Source organism: Anser brachyrhynchus (assembly GCF_964034855.1).
Source record: "Anser brachyrhynchus genome assembly, chromosome: 3".
NCBI classification, from domain to species: domain Eukaryota; kingdom Metazoa; phylum Chordata; class Aves; order Anseriformes; family Anatidae; genus Anser; species Anser brachyrhynchus.
Window position 1 is genome coordinate 63,841,903 of NC_137696.1, and position 19,138 is coordinate 63,861,040.

At 41.2% G+C, this 19,138-nt stretch overlaps 1 protein-coding gene and 1 long non-coding RNA gene across 2 annotated transcripts in view; one reads left to right on the top strand and one right to left on the bottom strand.

Annotated features, from left to right (window-relative positions):
• The window catches only part of LOC308192558 (p53 apoptosis effector related to PMP-22-like), a 16,482-nt gene extending 13,365 nt beyond the window's left edge, over window positions 1-3,117 (top strand). Inside the window, exons 2-3 of the mRNA XM_080586261.1 lie at window positions 743-886; window positions 1,152-3,117. Of these exons, the coding sequence (XP_080442387.1) occupies window positions 743-886; window positions 1,152-1,366 (359 nt within the window). The 3' untranslated portion in view covers window positions 1,367-3,117. The remainder of the gene's footprint in view (window positions 1-742; window positions 887-1,151) is intronic.
• LOC308192563 lies at window positions 2,753-17,873 on the bottom strand. Its single transcript, XR_013948892.1, has 2 exons — window positions 11,003-17,873; window positions 2,753-10,761 (listed from the first exon to the last, which is right to left on the bottom strand). It is a non-coding gene; the product is annotated as an uncharacterized lncRNA (long non-coding RNA).
• Window positions 17,874-19,138: the final 1,265 nt, after the last annotated feature.

The window sequence follows — 19,138 nt, forward strand, 5'->3', positions numbered from 1 at the left end:
CAATATGCTTAGCTCTGACATGTTATAACGTAAAGTTACATAATTTGGAAATTAAAGTATTAATATCCTGAACAAGTTTTTCAAAATAAAACACTTCTGATTTTGGATCAAAAGTAGAGGTCAAATTTCACTACAAAACAGACACCAAATCTTTAGTTCCACTTAGGACACGGAGCTAAACAAAGGATAAAAAAGCAGAAATTGCTGAATTTTGACTTCAATGGAGTATTGCCATATTTTTACATTTGCATGCCAGAGTGGTAGTGCTTGTACAAACTGCTTTTTGTTTTGTTTTGTGCTGTTTTATTTTTATTTAAGGAAGAGTTTGGTTAGTTTCAGGGACAATCCAATCTCCTTGTCCACGCAGAATGCTGCTGGTTTTACAGCATCTGCTGAGGTATTGAGGTTTGTTCGTGAAGTAGAGGGTCCACTGTTAAATCTTTAGAGTCACTTTTTTTCTTGATTCTTAATTGTTAAACCTAAACAGGAAGCATGTATGCAAGTCCCATTGCATTCTGTAGGAGAGGTCTAAGCTGGTGTCCTACACACTCTGCACTTAACGAGTGATTTCTGGTGGCATTAAAATGCTCAGCTACAAGAGGAAAGAGAGCTCCTTACTTTTCTTCTTGAGAGCTGACCTTCTTTCCATGGTTGTTTAAAATTAGCCTTTCATTATAAACCAGAGAAAAACACTAAGTCTTTTTTTTTTTTCTGTTCTAATTTGCCTTCCTTCTGATTTCAGCTTGGGGAAGAGCTGCAGCCGCCACATACCTTGTTGGATTTTTACTCCTTGTCATCTGTTTTGCTCTGGCCATCATAGCGTTTGCTATTGATACGCTTCGGTTCAACTTCATAAGAGGGATTGGAGGCTTGCTTTTTGTTGCTGGTAAGAAAATATGTGAAGCAAAGTTTAGCTTGTGCAGGAATATCCATACTAGAACTGGTATTTCCCCCAGCTGCTTCTATACTCAGTTCTATGCCTGTATGCACTTGAACTCTCAATGAAAAAGAATGTAAAATCTGTCATGGCAGTGGATCTATTTCCAAATCCTCCAAAATATGGTTGGATTTAGCTACAGGTATTATGGAGACAGGCAATGTGATGGGTGTTAGTTTAATCCCCCCCTTTTTTTTTTCTCCTGTTTCTTCAGCTGTGTTCTCCATCATGGGCTTGGTCATTTACCCAGTAAAGTTCTCCAGTGAAATTGAAATGACAGGAATCAATATGTTCAGCTGGGCCTACGGCTTTGGCTGGACCACTGCCATTATGGAAATATGCTTGGGATTCTTCTTCTGCTGCCTTCCTAACTATGAAGACCAAATCTTGGGTAATGTGAAGCCCACATATTTTTACTCTTCCCCATAAACACCAGGAAAAATGAATTCATATTCCAGAGATATCTGACAGGCTAGCTACGTTTTTCAGAATCTTGTCATCAGATGCTGGTAGAAAAATCTGGAAACTTTAAAATACATGTAGAAAAACAGTACTGGCATTTTACAATAAAGTTATTTACTCTTTTGTGGACCTTCATATCTGATGTAGGTTGCTTAGATTAAGTCTAAACTTTAAAAAAAACTTTTGTTTCCTCATTCATTCCCATGAGTGGGGGTGCATATAGATTCAATTAAATTTTATGTGCTTTTATATTTCTAATTAAATTCAGAAAAGAAATTATCAGCAAATGAAAATATATATATCATCTTTCTGAAGGAAAGTGGCTCACAGAAATCCCATTTTATGTGTATTAGCTTTCCTTAACCTGAAGATTTTGTACATTTTTCAATAAGCCAAATGCCTTTATCCACTGACTGCCAGAGTAGCAAATTAGTCAGCCAGGACTTCATGGCTTTGCTTCCAATTTTCTATTCCTTCAACTTAAGCCATAGGGCTACAGTAAGAAAAGGGCAAGAGAAACCCCCCGTACCAAAGCCAGCATCCTGACTTCCACCCATCCATTTGGAGTGTAAGCTTTTATTTCTGAATATCAGTAAGAGTAAGCAAGGACCATTAGTAATCCAAGCACCCTTAAAAATCCTGGCGTGCCGTTGCTGCGGCCAGCCATCCCTGCAACCTACAGACCTGGTTTGAAGAGGCTCCTGGTTTGGCTTTCTTCATGGGCCTCTGCCCCTTTTATCGGCTGTATCAAAATCTATGGCTTTAGAAAGCTCTGTTTTACTCTTCCAGTTGTTTTATCCAGGATAAAAGGGTCAGGAAAGAGTTAAACAGAGGTATGACTCCCCTCAGCACTCGGCTCGCAGGAGTGGACTTGGAGCAGTGTGGATCTAGGTATCAAACTTTTGTCAAAATGCCCTTTTAAATTAATTTGCTGGTTTTAAGTATTCTAAAAGTGGAAAGTATGTACAGTAAAATGTGTAAATACCCCCTACCATCTCATAGTAAGATTCTCACAGTGAGAGAAATCTTCGTAAAACACTCCAGTATCTTATGCTCCACAGTGCTTCAGAGCTGGGAATATTGCAAGCAATGAAGTATACTCAACACTGCTGGTTTCTGCATTGCAAACCCTGGCTTTATAATGTTCTTTTTCTTCTCTTACACGAAGGAAGGGATAATTCTCCTGTGTGTAAAAAGGAGTCCCACTGAAATCCTTAAACAGAGTTGATTATTATCTTGTAATATATCTGCAATTTTTAAACTATCTGTACTTTATGAAAAGAGCCTTGCCAAATGTTCTTTACTGTAAAGAATGAGAGGTAGGAAATTTTTTTAAATAAAACCTCTGAGTAGCTAAAATTAATAAAGACACAGGCCTTAATCTTTTTCTTTTTCTTTTTTTTTTTTGAAGCAGTTAATTCCTTTCACTTTTATAGATTGACTTCTAACTTAGATCAATAAACATGAGAAATGTATCAGGCCAATGTGGAGTGTCTATGCAACAGGGACTGGCTAGACAAGAACTTGCAAATGCATTAGGAAGCTATTTCCTAGTCGGAAGTAAATTAAAATAAAATAAACACACTTGGAAAAGCAATTTGTATAAAATGGCTTGCAATTCTTTATGTAATGTTATCTGTTCAGGAAAAAAAATCGTAACTCTTTTCGTTCTGCTTATTATACCTAATAAATGATGGTATCTGTGTATTGTTTCAAAAGTGAGTCTTAGATTCTGTTCTCTACCAAGAGCAGGGAAGTGTGGAGTCCCCAGAGTATTCTCTTCTGAAGCACCGTGTTGGAGCATCTGGGTATGTTGGCTGGATTTAAAGGGTGAGAGAAATTTACAAATATAACATCAAAACAGCTTGTACTGTTCCTCAGTTGACTGCATCCTGGGGCCTCGTTCACATCCACACGAAAGTACTGAACTTGCTCCGTTGAGCTTATGGTCCATGTGGACCCAAGTAACCATCTGCGTGGTTCAGTATTGCAGTGTGTTACAGCTCGCTTTCGCAAGGAGGACAACCAGGCTCACCAAATAGGAAGCCAGTGTGGTCCTGCTCCGTGCTTTTGCTCCAGTGGATGTGTCAATCCCTTGAGGATGCAAAGGGGAACTCGAGCAACCACTGACTGTATTTGCAGTCTCTTTGCCATTAACTGAATGCTGACCCAACATCTGGAGGTGGGCAAAGGTGCACAGAACAAAGCAGTGTCAGGGCTGGTGGTGGTGGCTCTGCGGGACACAGCCCCAGCACCCATTCCCTGCTGCCACCTTCCCCTTCCTGGGAAGGAGGAGAGGTGAGGAGGCATTGCTGACCCCAGCACTGCCACAGGGACCCCAGCCTAGCTCCTCTCCATGAGCCCCCATGTCACGCAGGGAAAGGCTTCTCTGAGGCAAGGGAGGGAGACAAGCGGGTATCCAACACGCAGAAGCATCACAGGTGCCAGACCTCAAGTGCTTGCAGTTAAAGTAGTTTGTTTCCAGTCATAGAACAACCCAGGTTGGAAGGAACATCAAAAGCACCGTCAGTTCCAATATTCCATGGGAAAAGGGAGCCTAGACCAGGATTATCTAGCACCCTGTCCGATGTCCCCCTGCCACAACAGGGCAACCAGCTACTCAAGAGAGCATGGCAAAAGCAGAAAGCAAAATGCAATCTGTTTTATCTGAAAAGGGTGATGAATCCAGTGCCTAAAAGGAACCTACAGGGAAGGACTCTTTGCCTGGGAGTGGGGTGATAGGACAAGGTGTAATGGCTTTAAACTAAAAGAGGGTAGGTTTAGATATATAAGGAATACATTTTTTACTCGGAGGGTGGTGAAGCCCTGGCACAGGCTGCCCAGAGAAGATGTGGATGCCCCATCCCTGGAGGTGTTCAAGGCCAGGCTGGATGGGGCTTTGGGCAACCTGGTCTGGTGGGAGGTGTCCCTGCCCACGGCAGGGGGTTGGAACTGGGTGGTCTTCAAGGCCAACCCAAACCATTCTGTGATTCTACGGTTCTATGACGAAAGCTTAGCCACTAAAAGAAAAAAAATAAGACTTAAATTTTCTTTGTGCCCAATGGCAATGCTAAAGAGATACCAAGTAAGAATAGGTATCTGCAGGATTTGGCTTTTGAGAACATGAGGTCTGCTACAACAACAAAGTATTGGGGAACATCCTCCAAAAAAAACATTGCATTTAATTCAAGTATATTACTGAAAAACAAAAGAAAGAATGTGCTGAGAACAAACAGATTGTTAAGCAGCCTTACTGGTACAAACCAAAGCAGAAGAAATAAAGGAATCCTTCTATCGGTAAGTTAATGTGCTGAATTTAATTTCTGGTGTTTCTGCCAGGGCTTGTGTAACATGTTGATGTCTTGGTCTTTCCAATTCCCTTTGCAAATATTTCCATCTTTCACTATGCATTTTTCAGGCACCTGCCATTTTGTCTTAAAATGTAGCCTGCCTAATCAATAATTCAAACATAATCTAGTTTGCAACTGTATTAAAATTGTGCATATTTTGCTGTATGAACTAATGCTATGAGTGAAGTTTTGACCCCATTGACATCACTTGTAAATCCATTATTGATTTTTTTGAAGCTGACATTTCATTCTTGAAGAGCAAACACTTTTTCCTACATGTGCTCAGAATCGATATCATCTCTGTGGGTAGCTCCATTGATTTCAGCAACTCTGTTTACTTCTGGAGTAGGACCGTAGTCCGTATGAGGTAAGGATCCAGAATTACAGAAGATGGGATGGTTCCCAGAAAAAAAAGGACAAATCAGTGTGTGCAAGATAAGCAAAATCTGGATCATAATTGCATGACACTTTGTGAAGTACACAGCATGGTCACAGTGAAAAAATGGATCTTCCCTTTTGACACATCTCAGCTGTACAATTATTAATTCTTATAATTCAGTTTTCTGGAATACTTGCTTGCATGTTTTTATATTCAATGGACTTCTCTTTGCTATGAAGATGAGTAATTTTAAGAAAAGAATGAAACAATTAAGCTTGTGATAAGGGAGAAGAGAATTAACCCGTTTTTACTCTCTGTCAGGAAGCAGGAATCAAACTATCTTGCTAGAGGGATATTGAATGGAACTATCAAAGAGTTACTCCAGAGCTGTAGTGGAAAGTCAAGTAAGAAAAAAAATTAAAAGACTGCTACATAGCTAATAATGGAGAAAGAAGGAGCAAGTCACATGGATCTTCCCTTGACTTTTTCCCACTGTCAAAATATAGTTATTGCTAGATAATTTTGATTCAAAAACAAAACCAAAACAACAACAACAAAAAAAACTACTTGGGTGCAGCTCTGTAATAATGACTAGGTCTAAATTTTATGTCCAAAATTTTTCATTGCTAAGTGCCAAAATCTGGAAAAGCACAGATAAGGTTACAGATGGTTTTGCTAGGGTCATCAGAGCTGTTTACATAGATGGTTCCTTAAGTACTTAGGGATTTGGGCCCATATGCCTGTTTATACACACTGGTTAGCTCCACAGATTTCCTGCATGTGAAATGGTGTAGTGATTTTTACTATTATTATTATTTTATATAATCAGAGTGAAAATGTGGCTGCATCACAGAATTTTGCATGTGACTTCTGAGTGTGAATTTATAGGAACATCTTTCAAAATAGCCTTACTGCTTATGATAAATGTGGTAAGATTGGATCAAAACGTCCTTTCCTGGACAGCTTTAAGGCACATCCTTTTACTTGTGCTGCTGTTTGTCTGAGCCATCTGTTTTCTGTAAAAACAGTTTTGCAAAAGCCTACTCTAATGAGTCTATTATGCTGAAAAGAAATTATATTAGATATCCATGGAGAACCCATCATAGATCACTCTAAGTAGCCCTTTACTGTTCACATGTGTTTCAAGCAGAGACAGAGTTGTCTCCTAAAGGATTTTTCTGGAGAATAGTGTAAAACCAGCAGAAGCAAATTCACTCAATTAGCAGTTGTTGGCCTGGGTTACATCCCCAACTCCCAATTTCTTAGAAGGGAACAAGGTAAGGAAAAATATTACATAACGACTTACACATATATACATACTTTGTATCACCAGTTTGTCTAAAATCGACCTCAATGTGAGGTATGTGAAACACATTTGGGCTTGCACTGTTATTTCCAAGTTTTCATTCTTTTTTTCTCCATGCAGAAATTTTTTCACCTCAGTTCTGTAAGGCTTTCCTGCTCCTTGGTAAGCTGCCCCAGTTTTACCACACCCAGTCCTGGCAAGCACACCCATGCTTGCCACACTCCTATCTAAAGCCTATATGAAGTATTAATACAGCTAGGTTTTATGCCCTAACCCTCGCTCTTTGCTGCTTAAATAAAAGGGGTGTGAAGCAATAAAATCCTGCTAACGCTAGGGAAATTAGAAATGGAAGATTTTACAAAGCTGTTTTAGAGTGGGCAACCAAAACAAGAAGGCAACAAGGACTGGGTTCAAGAGAAAAACCCAGTCCGGTGTGAAAAGGGTATCCCAAAGAGTCCTTGCAGTCCTTACTGTAGAATGGTTTGGGGTGACTCGCAGCCAAATTACCCTCACAACCTGCCCCATATCAGCGTGTACTCTCAGCTGAGAGGATTGTGTGTGTCAGCAGATGGAGGCTAGAGACTTGGTGACTCACAGTGGTTAGTCAAAGACAGAAAAATATTCCTGTAAAATCAGAAATTCACACTGTCAGGAGTTACAGCCTTTCTTAAGATACTCCCATGTACAATACATGGAAGAAGACAGGGAACAGATGCACCTATTCATCTTCATAATCGCTATGCCAGGTGCTTCAACTCCAAGAAATGCACTTTGGATTAGTAACAGGAGGATGAGTACAAAAAGCTGAAACTTTGCACTTTGCCCTGAGTCACAGCACAAGTAAGGGTCCATCTGAGTCACGGAGGAGTGCTGTCCCTGGCTGTCAGAGAAAATGTCTTATCTCCTTGTTCGCTGTCTGTTCAGCTCTGGTTGCCATCCACTGCTTTCTGAGGAGGCCGCTCTGAGAGCAGGCCCCTGACTTCCAGCTGACACGTACCACAAGCCAGGTGACAAGAGCTCCTCTCCTGCTGACACGGCCTGTGACTATATCCAGACCTCACCCTGGGGCAGCGCTTCTGGCCCTGAGCTTTTCTCAAGCAGAAACTCTTGTTTCAGCAAGATGTCCCGTTTTTTCTGCTCCAGCCCCTTTGATGCACCCTTCCCCAGGCCGCACGCAGCCTTTGACATCTGTGTCCCTGTCATGACTGCGGCCTCCCTGCTCAGGCTGCTGCTCTGTGTGATTGCTGTAATTCAGAGCAGTGCCCCGAGCAGTCCCCTGGCTTCCCCCTTTTCCTTGCCCAGTCCAGAGCACACTTACTGAGAAGTGGCCACGCGGCAGCCAGGTGGGGAGCAGCCAGGAGCAGGCTGCTGGGGAGCTTTGCTCCTCTGCGTGACAGCGTGTGGTTAAACAGCAGCCCAGCGTGAGGGAGCTTTGCAGAAAAAAAAAAATGTTGTGAAGGATGAGGTGAAAACAAACTTACACAGGTCTCCATCTGTTCAGGTAAGACAAATAAGGACAAAGGAACTGTTTGCCAGCACACCTTTTGCAGGGGTGGACTTGAAAGGACACGCTCTGCCTTCACTCCCAAACCCTTGAGGGCACGTGGGAACCATGGTGCTGGCAAGGACGGGTCCTCCAGTTCAAAGAAAGCAGGGGGGGTTCTTCTCCACACACATTTCCACCTCTTCTTGGCGATACAACTCCAAGATTGCAACGGGAGTGTATGTAACGTGAAGCAATCAAACCAAAATATCTCTGAAGAGGAAAGATCGCTTCAGGCAGCATAGTGGGCTACCTCCTCCTATGTATAAACATTATTTTGCGTAGAATATTACACAGATCACATGCAGAACCTATACAGTGCCTGTTTTGGGAAAGGATGCTTTGTTCTGAAGTATGAAATACTGCTACAGGTGGGGTGCTAGGGTGGATTAATACTGGAAGTGGGGATTGATATTCAGCAACCTCAGTGTTATCAAAAGAGTTCCACTTTGGGCTGTGTTTATGTGTAGCTTACCTCATACAAAATCCAGAAGTTTCATATTGTTTACCTAAATGATAGATTCTTCAGGACATTTTTTGGTTTCTTTTTGCTTGGCTACTCACACAAGCGTTAGTTCAGCCCCAAACCAAAATATTTATTTCAGCTTCCTTTTGCCAGTGCAATCTTTTTTTTTTTTTCTTTTTTTTTTTTTCGGATTTTAGAATAAACAAATTTTGAAATTAAATAGCTTTATTTCAAAAGTATACAGATACAACATTTTAATTATTTCATTTTTAGTGGATGAATATATTCAGAAATGACAAATCTGAGAGTTTAAAGTAAAGCTGAGATCTGATTTGTTTATTTAAGTGAATAATCTACTTGCCCAAGACCAGCTTTGTTCTGCTGTTGTAAATATAGGAGCCGTTCTGCTATTAGAAACAGTAGTGCAGCTAATGTAATCTGAAGAGATCCTTTCTTTTAAGTCAATAGTGATAACATACAAACAGTGAGTGAAATGCAGGGAAAGGCGGGGCTTTGAAGGTTATCGGATGAGAGATCACAGAAGACTGAGAAAAGTTGCATACGACTGGGCTTGTGTACTGGCTCCTCCTCACTTACTCGCCCAGTTTTGAGAGTCACTGCCAAGCCAAACACAAACACAAAGACTTGTTGACAGCCTGTGAAAAGTGTTTTGAAGGCAGGGAGGCACTGCAGACAAATGCCAAATAATTACAGTGCTGCTGCCATACACTCTTGCCACTAAAAGTTTGATTTAAGCCTCACTGTAGCTCTGCAGATGTTGGCATCTCTAAACATAATATTCTTATGTTGTGAAGCTTCACTTATTCTGTATTAATAAAATGAAGGTGTAGGCTGACTTGGTGATAAAAAATTAGTGGATTAATCGAAGAACTAAAGTGCAGGGGCTTTCCAAAAAGGGGGTGCTTGCATCCTTCTTAGAGAGCTTCATCATCATGCTTCCTCCTCCCCTCACTGCTATTATAAGTACTACTATAGTCCACCTCATGTAAGAAAAGAATATGAATTGGTACCCCCCAAATACCAGTTCCTGTCAGGCTTTGGGACTGGCAAAGTACCATGTAGTAGGCATTTATAATATCTATTCGTACAAAAGTTAAACTCGGCATGAAACAGTTAATCCTGGCAAAAGAAGAAAGCCTCTGTTTCAGTTTTGGGGCAGCCAGTTTATGCCTACTGTCACAACGTATTAAGAAATACACTGCACAGTCCTGTGAAGCTGAATCAGCACAAAATGCTTGGCCGAGGTGCTGGTGATGAGACATCCAGTATCAGCTCTTGGGCAGAAAATGCACCTCAGGCTAGGGCTGGGCTGCTCCAAACCTCCTGGGTGAAGCCACAGGAGGCACAGGCGGTGCAGACATCTTCCACTGGGTACAGGGAGCAGCTCCTTCGCAATTGCTTGAGGGCGGTGAGACAGTTGGCAGAGAAGCCATCACAGCCCTGAAATTAAAATTACAAGCTGCTTTCCCATGGCAGTGCTGGGACACAGCATGGTGCTTTGTAATTACGTTTTAGGAGCCTCCGCCCTCATGCCCTAATTTCCAATTAACAGTTGTACCCTTCCAACTGCAACATGATCGCAAACATCCTGCAAATAGGGTGAGGAAGCCAGGAGGGACCATTCTGTGTAGGTCAGTAGCAGGCTGCAATCTGGAAAAATGGCTTTATGTCACCACCACCGTGTGGCTCAGCCATGTTTCTTAAGCCATTGTCTCTTGAAGTCTCACTGGCAGGATAGTTAAAGCCCCGGGGGAAAATGGCCAGAGAGGGGAATGGAAATGTGGTAGAAATGGAAGGAGACGTGAAACTGAGACAAGGCAGCAAGGCAGTGGGACACAAGTAATTCAAAATTATTTCTATACATTTATTTACATACTTTACATAATGTATAAACTAATTCAATTTCAGAATGTGCAATTTAGATTTTTATTATTATTATTATTTGTAATTTTCATCTCCAAAGGTTTGTCAACAGACTTTTTGACTGTAGCTTTAAATGACTGGTCACCTGCTTTGATTGCCAAATGGCATGGATGAAATCAGAACATTGGATTTGTGATGGAGGCTGGTGGCACCTATTTTAATGAGAAAGGTGTGGGTAACTGCTAGAAATGCTCTGTTTTGCCACATCTGAATAGGCAGGGTTTTCTTGCTAGGTTATTTGGTCAGTCTGTTGCAACTGTGAAGGACTCACCACTTAACCATCAGAGAGATGCCTCCTCTGATGCTCTCCTTCTCATGTGCTGGTGCAAAGAAGAGGCTTTCAGAACCTTACTCTGCATAGGCCCAGTGTTTTCCTGTGGGCAGAAATTAAGGAAAGACTGTAACCTCACAGGATTAATTTAAAGCAACAACTTCGCCCATTTTAATAACAATAATTGAACACCTTCAGTATGATATTAAAAGGATGCTTCTCCCTTTATCTGCATAATAGAGTTTCCTTTTAACTTTAATAGTCCTCGTTCTATCATTTGTGACCAGTAAAATGTATTATTAGCAACAAATACAATGTATATAATAAGAGATTTATGGACTTACATTGAACCCTTCACCTGTCTGTTTCTGTTTCTATACACTGCTGTTTTCTGGTTTGTTTTTGCAGATGGTAAGAGCCTGGATGGCCATTAAAATGGAAATTGTGAAAAGTTTCACAAGGAAAGCTTTCCCACTGAAAAAAAGCAGATTTGAAAAAAAAATCAAAACAACTTTTATGAACCAGTCTGGTTTAATAAAGCCTTTCAACCAGAAATAATTAGGAAAAACTGCAGCACTTCATCTGAAGACTTAGGCATTTTATCTTGATATTATTTTTATTCATGTGAAACCGCAAAATTAGAGTTTAATGAGATGAATTTCTGAATCTTATCAAAACAAAAGGACTTTCACCTCATCAAAATAACCTTAGTAAATCCTTCATTTATATTTTAAAATCATTTTTACTTCAGCTTTTAGAAAAAAAATGTATCTCACAGCAGGTGGAATTACCAAAATATTAGAACAAAAATTACACAAAAGAAATGTCTTGACTGGTTACTGTCAAAAACTGATTTTTTGTGAATGAAGTTTATGAAAGTTTTGAGTCTGGTGAAACGGTTGGGACCAGGGGTATTAACCAGGAGTTATTTTTCATTAAGGAAATTCAAGTTCTCTACAGCTAAAAAAAAAAAATAATGTAAATAAATGTGTATGTGTGTGTGGGGGTGGAACACAACACAATAGTCCTGCATTTAGATGTCATGAAATAAAAAAGGTAGAGAAAATATCCATTCTGACGTAAACTGTGAATGCCCTGACCATTTGCATAGTACATAACACTCTAGCTCTGTAACTGGGGCTTCAGCCTATTTGCATAGATTAGATCCTGCCTTAAAATGAAGCTACACTCAAACTGACACCCCAGCTGTGCCCACGGTCAGCATGGATTCAAAGTCAATGGAAATACAAATAATGGGTTTGTAAGCACAGGGCAGAAGCTGAGATAAAACTTGGGTAAGAACCAGTATTGGATGTAAAGGCCACAGGCACCATGGAGAGTTACGTAAATATGACTTTAAAATTTAGAATTTTCTGTAATTATGTCCTCTTCCTTTGCCACTTGAATATTTATGCATATATCTACCAAATACTCAGGCATGGCTTTTTTGCATAGCCCATTAAAATCCTATGTGTCCTTGCCTGCCTGAGAAAAGCTGTGGAGGCATCACATCTTGACGTGCGGCTGGCGGGTGAGACCTCTGATGCCCACTGGCACATCTCCTCAGTGCAAGAGCAGATTCAGAAAGAGAAAGCCCCACTGAGCAGGGGATGGAAATGGGTGACACTCAAAACCTCTCTGAGCACCTCCAGGAGGCAGGTAGGATGGACTGGGGACCAAAAAGATGAGAAGGGATCTGCACAAACAGCAGGTTCAAACCTCCTCCTCAGCCCCCTCCTGCTCTGGAGGAACGTTTGGTGCCTGGCCCCGAGCTCGCTGCATTTGGCCGGCCCTGACCCCACTGTTCACTGCTCACCTTGAAGAGGAGACCTAGCACATCAACCTCCTTTGGCCTACCTGAGGAAAAGTCTTGTTACAAGACCACAGGGGCAGCACCAGTGGACCTGGAGACACGGGTGAATAAGTCTGCCTCTTTCTTCGGTATTGGAGGAGTTGCAACACGACCATTTACCATTTTATGACCAATGCAGCTGGTATTACTGAGGACAGTATGTTGTAAGGTATTGGCTGCTGCTTCACAATCTAGGGTGGCATCCGCAACATTTCCTTTGCTCCCTGTGTAGTACAAGATTGATTACAAGCAAAGGAAGAGTATTAATTATATAATGAGCAAATGATTTAAGCTGAAATGTAAGAGCTTTCATTGCAGCATACACAATCAGACACATCTCACATGAAAGACACGAAGCTTTTGATCGTAGCTCTTCAGCAGTTATTAGTGTTAAAGCTTTTCCAAGCTACCCTGGACTGAAAGGTTGACAATGTCCAGCAGCTGCACTAAATGGAAATCTTTCAGTCAAGGAGGAGGCAGGGGCAAAGGACAAATACACATGTGCAAGACAAGATTCTACATTACACTTCAGTTAATCAGTTAATATTAACCCGCATTTTTATCCACTCTTGTCTGATTATTCCTGAAGTCTTTTGAGAGCAGAAATTTGCTTCAGGAAAGTCTTCATCTTTCAGCAGTTGGTTGTGTGTGAAGGGTTGGGAGGAAAGGAAACCTACAGGGGGCTGAGCTTAGTTGTGATTTTCATGAGTGGGAATCTCAATTCTGCCTACGTGTGTGGATGTGAAGGATGATCAGAAAGGCATGGCCAATAACGCAGGGAGTGCAGGAACAAAGAGCTGTAATTCTCCAGTGCCCCTTACCTCCTCTGAGCATCTGTTTCCATGTAAAATAGGGAGAGCAGCATCTTGTAGAGCCGTTGGGAGGATGAATATTTGAAAGGTACATCGGATCTGCAGGTGTTTTTGCATTTAGCTGTAATTGATTGCTAAAACTGGCAAACAATCTGAGCCTGTTGTTCTTCGGGATGCCAACGCAGCCACTCCTCAATGGCAACACCCAAGACAACACCACCACCCTGATCTGGAAAGAAATGAAGAAGCTGTTTTCCTTCCTTCCTCTTACTCCTCTGTGTCCCCAAACCCCAGTCTGCTCACGTCAGACGCCACAGTGATTGAGGCAGGTGAAGCAATACTGTTCTTTGTGTACTTTCCCATGCTTTAGAGAAAGAGCAACCGTGACAGTACAACATAATTTCAGTAGATGCGCATTCAAAATCCTCAGAATATTTTCGGTAACTTTTGTGCTGATTCAGTACAACCTGCAAACTCTTTGTGAGTTGTGTAAGTTCTAGCAGAAAACACCACCATCATTTTTTTTCTTACTGTTTTTACAAGCCTGATTGGAAGTTCAAGTTCATACACTAGAGGCTTCAAAGCCTACCGCTCTGTCACCTGCAGGGGTGGCACCACCCCTCCGTTCATTGTCATTACAGGGGTTCCTGCAGGGCGTCAAGGGCACAAGGACAACTCATCAGTGCATTAGCAGTGCCCGCGTTGTGATTCTCCTCCCAGTTTATGGCGTGGCTGCCTTGGTGCTGCATCTGCAGAAGTCAGTTTGTTCTGGTAGCTGAGCAACACGTTTCTGTTGCACAGAGGGGATGATGAATCATGAGGGTGTTGGCTCAGGCTCAGCTTGGCTCAGCTTAGAGAAAGCTCTCCACAAAGGAGCCTAACAAAGCCAGTACAGAGCAAGGAAAACACTCCCATTGTCACCGTCCAGGTCAGGGACTGATCTATGTAACAGATCTCAACGTACACAGGAAAAAAAAAACCTGCCTGTGCTTCCAGAGATGCCAGGTAGCTTAGGGATCTCAAAAGCCTCATTAAGCGACTGGAAAACAAATTTTATTTACTCGTGCTTTTTTTTTTTTTTTCCCCAAAGATTTCTATGTCCTATATTAAAACAAAAGCAGGGTCCTAACGTTTGTGTGAGTGTGAACACAGAGACTAACAGCATCCAGACAGCAGCTATTGGAGCATCGATGGATTTTAGGGCTTCTGGCAGAACTAGAAACTCTGAGATTTGATACCAATTTTAGAAACACATGTAGACTTAAGGAGTGGATTTGCCTAAGCAAGTTTTCTCTTAACTTTGAACAGATTAATGAAAGTGTTATAACCTGTTACTATCATTATATATATATATACTTTTCCTACTAATAAATCAGGAAATAATGAATGACAGGGCCGGATCAATTGCACACTTTGCTAAGATTGGTAAATAAACAAGCAAAAAAAACCATGAAAAATAGTTCTGGTGTGAGTAGGTGGGTAAATCTCCAGTTTCACAAACCAGAGGCTACACAAACAGTGATACGTTTGGTGTAGGCTTGGTTTTCATGTGAGCTGTAGCACAGATGACTCTTTTCCTTGGAAGGCAAATTTCCTTATCAGTGATCCTCCAGGTGGGAATATGGAAGTAACAGCCTGCAAGTTTATCCCTTACCCCAGCTGTCATAGGTCTGTATCTTAAACAGCTTATTTCCTGTCATTTCTTTTTAAACATAAATCAACCTTGACTGGCTTTCAGCCCAAACATCTGAAAGCCCTCTCCTAAACTGAACTTGCCTAAGCCACAAGCGTTTTTGTTCACATTAGAAGCTGTCTGGTTTTCAAGTCTTCTCATCTGTCAGTATTGGAAAGAACAAGCTTGTCTCATACAATCAGACATGATGAGAGCTCTTGCTTTTTGAGAACCAGGCAATGGCCGTGGCTTTCATAGCTGCAAAGTATCTTTTTCTGATTTTATTTCTTACTACCCACCTTGTTATTTGTCATTGTCCCCTGCTAGGAGACAGGTTATACCTATGCTGATCTTCCTCAAAATCATTTGTGTTATTTTTCCCTAACTTGTTTCAGGCACAGTCACTTGGATTCTTTCAGACTTTTTCCCATCAAGTCTCTACTTTCCTCTAATTTACATTTATTGCAGTGTTGTCAGAACAGCTGTGGAAGAAAAAAGTAGGTGGGATTCACTTTTTCTGCTATCTCTGGACCCAGAAGAGGCCCTATCCTTGCAATACAAAATGCATCCCTGAGAACTTCTCTAGCTGGACCCTACCTTGTTTTCATCAAGGTCATTTCACGGGGGTATATGCATGTGATTTATTTTTCAAACTCCACTTAATTCTCTGCCTGCTTCCTTCAACATCCCACAGATGTCTTTTAGAAACACCCATATAAAATGACAATATAAAGCACTTCTTTGTAGCCTGAATGTACAGATAATTCTCCATTAATGCTTTCTCAAGTTGCAAAGTGATAATCCATTGCACTCTAGGGAAAAATGAAAATACTACAGTACATAAAAGGTTTTCAAGTGGACACATAAGGTATCTACAGGAGCTCAGGACTGTACATGTGTCTTGACACAGGCATCAAATATCCCAAACTAACCAAGCAAAACCATGAACATTTGTCTATATTAATATTCCAAGTCATATACTTAGTACAACAGATCTGGATTTGGTTTTGGGATTCTGTCATTTTCAAAAAAAAAAATCTCCTTCCAAGCAGAGAGACAAAATTAAAATGATTTTCTGCTAGTTCCTAAAAGCAGATGGAGCTAGTTGACTGGTAACATCAGCAGGAAGGACTGATTGAACTGAACTAACCTTTCTCTGTTCTTAAATAAAGAGCTGAAGCACATTAATAAGGCAACACTGGGGAAGCTTGCATTGTCTCTTCTTATGCTGTACCTGTTGAAAAATGAGGGATTGTGTCTCTCACCACAGTTGACAGTTGGGTGCATTTCATGTGAAATAAGTTCGCGGGAAATGTGAAAATAAGAAGAGTTAAGAACAACCTCTGAAACGGTTGTATGGGACAAAAATTCAGATAGCTGCTGCAGTGCACCCTGCTTTTACAGTTGACATTTTATAGTCATCGGAGTCTAAGATGAAAATCATCTCCTTGTGCGTTCCTGCCCAGAGGATGAAGGGAGCCCAGCCTGAGCAACTTCGGTGTACACATTTAAGATAGGTTAACCTATCTGTACATTTATCTCAGTTTCTGATACTTTGTGTATCATTTTCAATAATCTCAGATTTTAAGGCTCTTATCACTACAGTCTTGCTTCTTGCATGACACAGCCGTGAATGTTCCTCTTAATGAATAAAATGTCTGAGCATTGCCAAACTCAGCCTTTATAGTTTACTTGTCAGAAGTGTGAGATCACTTTTCCAACTTTTTAAACTTTTTAAACTGTTTCAGTGGATTATTAATAATAAAAAAAACAAGCCCCCTTTGCCTGTTCTAACCCCTGGATCATCTCAATCTGGGGCTAAAGCGTAGCTCAGAATTTATGGTTATTGTGCACATTTTCTGTGCTGCTGAATTGTGGTCAGCTTCATTCTGAGCTCCCATGCAGATGTGGGCCCATATCACTCAATGCTTTGCTGTCATGACTGGGCACCTCTGTGAGGCTTCCTGACCTAGAGAAGCCTGCACTGGCCAAGGATCTCCAGCCCCAGAACAAGCTTGGGGCGACCCTCTGGGACTGGTGACTGCAAGGGAGGAAGGACGACTGCCACTCGTGCTGTGGGGAGCCTGCTGGGGGCCTCTCTTGTGATCTCCAGCAGGTCTTGGGCACAGAAAGTCTGTGAAATAAAGCAAGAACTGAAAAGGTTTGTTTCTCCCCATCGGCCAGGCCAAGGAAGCCAACCAGGCAGCTAGGAGGCACAGCAGTGCTAACTCTTGTGTCTCAGCATGCAAAATTTTCCATATTTGTGACCCTGCAGCTTCCTGTAAGCCTGCTCCTAGTGAAAGTGAATGGCAAAATCCCCTCTCATCCTATTTTCTCGAAGACAGTTCAAATGATGGGTTTGTATCTGCTTTTTTATCCCAATAAACTAATGTATAAAGATTAACATCTCCTCCCTGTATGGATGACGTAATCCTGTTTTATGGAGTCAGCCCCCCGTCATTTAACTAAGTTAAACCTACAGTCACAGTCTTGTCTGACTGGAGCACAGGAGCTCTTTACTTCAGTTCTTTGTTTTATACCCTGCTGAGCTAGACCTTCACCAGGCAGATCTAGAAAAAAGACAGTCATATGGCTGGAGTTTACCATCCACTCCCCAAAAAGGAAAAAAAAGAAAAACAACAAACAAACTTCAGTCCATCCTGCCACGTGCACTTGAAGAAGTGGAGGGCAGCGTGCAAAACAGGAAGATTTAACTGCACCATTCAGAAATGCTACAAGTTCTTACTGGCACTATCTCCACCTGATATCTGTACAAACGACCTTTCTGTACAAATCTGCTATTAAACAGGCTCACAGTGGAACCTGCTGCAGCTCTAATAGATATCTGAATGCCTACTCCACTTTGTGTAGATTTTTCCTTTCATGGCACAAAATAGACAAAAGATAACCACCATGATCAATGTCTTTCAACCAGGAAGCATGTCATAAGTTCAGATGCAACATATCATGCCCTTGAGTTCTTTGAAGTTTATGCTAAACAAATCCAAGTAAACAATAATTAGTTGCGTATGGATTTTTTTTATTTATTTATTTTCATCAGAAGGCATAATGGACTCGTATTTATTAATCCTCTAGTAGCAGGCAAGTTTATCTCCCAGGTAGAAAAGTGTTAGGACCTTCATGGGCTCTCTTAAAAATATCTCACAAGAATCTCAAGGATTTTATGTTTCACTTGCTCTAGAAAAGGCAGTCTGCTTCGTCAGATTGAATAAGACACCCAGGGCAACAGCTTCTAAAGTAAACCTTGAGCTGTTGATGGTATGCTATGGACATTTCACTTTCTTTACATCACCACTTGCTTGGCAAACAATGACAGTAGTGCAAGCCTTTGTCTGTGGGTAGGAGGAAGGAGTTCACATTTTTAACAGCACTGTGCAAATAAGTTATTTATTACACAGGACAAATAACAATTTGTTACATAAATTTATAATAACTTTCAAAATTGATCAGTAAGTCCTCACAATTAAAGCCCAGCCGCTGTCCACAATTTAGCTTCTGATGTCTTGGCTGGTAAATTTTTTGCAGTTACACTCTTTCCAGTTGTTTGACTTAGAAAGCAACCTTAGCTTTCTGTATTAGTAGTACCCATGTTGACTTCTCTTTATTTCAGTTCTAGAGACTTAGCTTTTGCGGTAAGGACGTTGTAATCCCTGCTATGGATTACTTGGTAAACAATAAGCGTGTGCCCTTGGTTTTTTTCACTTAGTGGGCAGATCTGGCTGAACATGGTAGTTATAACAGTATTGGAAGGAAGAGCTGTCGACATCGGTATAGATGGTTTGATGGTCTTAGAAGTTTTACCTGTTTCTCATGGACAGATGCCCAAAATAGTTTACACTAAGATTTTGTAAGGGATCTAGAAGACTTTATGAGATGATGAGTTTGAACATAAGGAGCAAGTTTGGTGAATAGTTCAGATTTCATAGCTGTGTAAGGTAGGTTTGATTCCCTGTACGTAAAAAAGATATCACTTCTTACTCTCTACATAGGAAGAGATGGAGAATATGTTGTAGTGACAGTATCAGCTTCTCTGCTTCCCACGGTAACAGGTGGTTGTAGCTGTCCGTGCCCAGGCTGCAGGTTCCACCACCTGAGGGTTTTTAAATGTGAACATGGTGAGCAA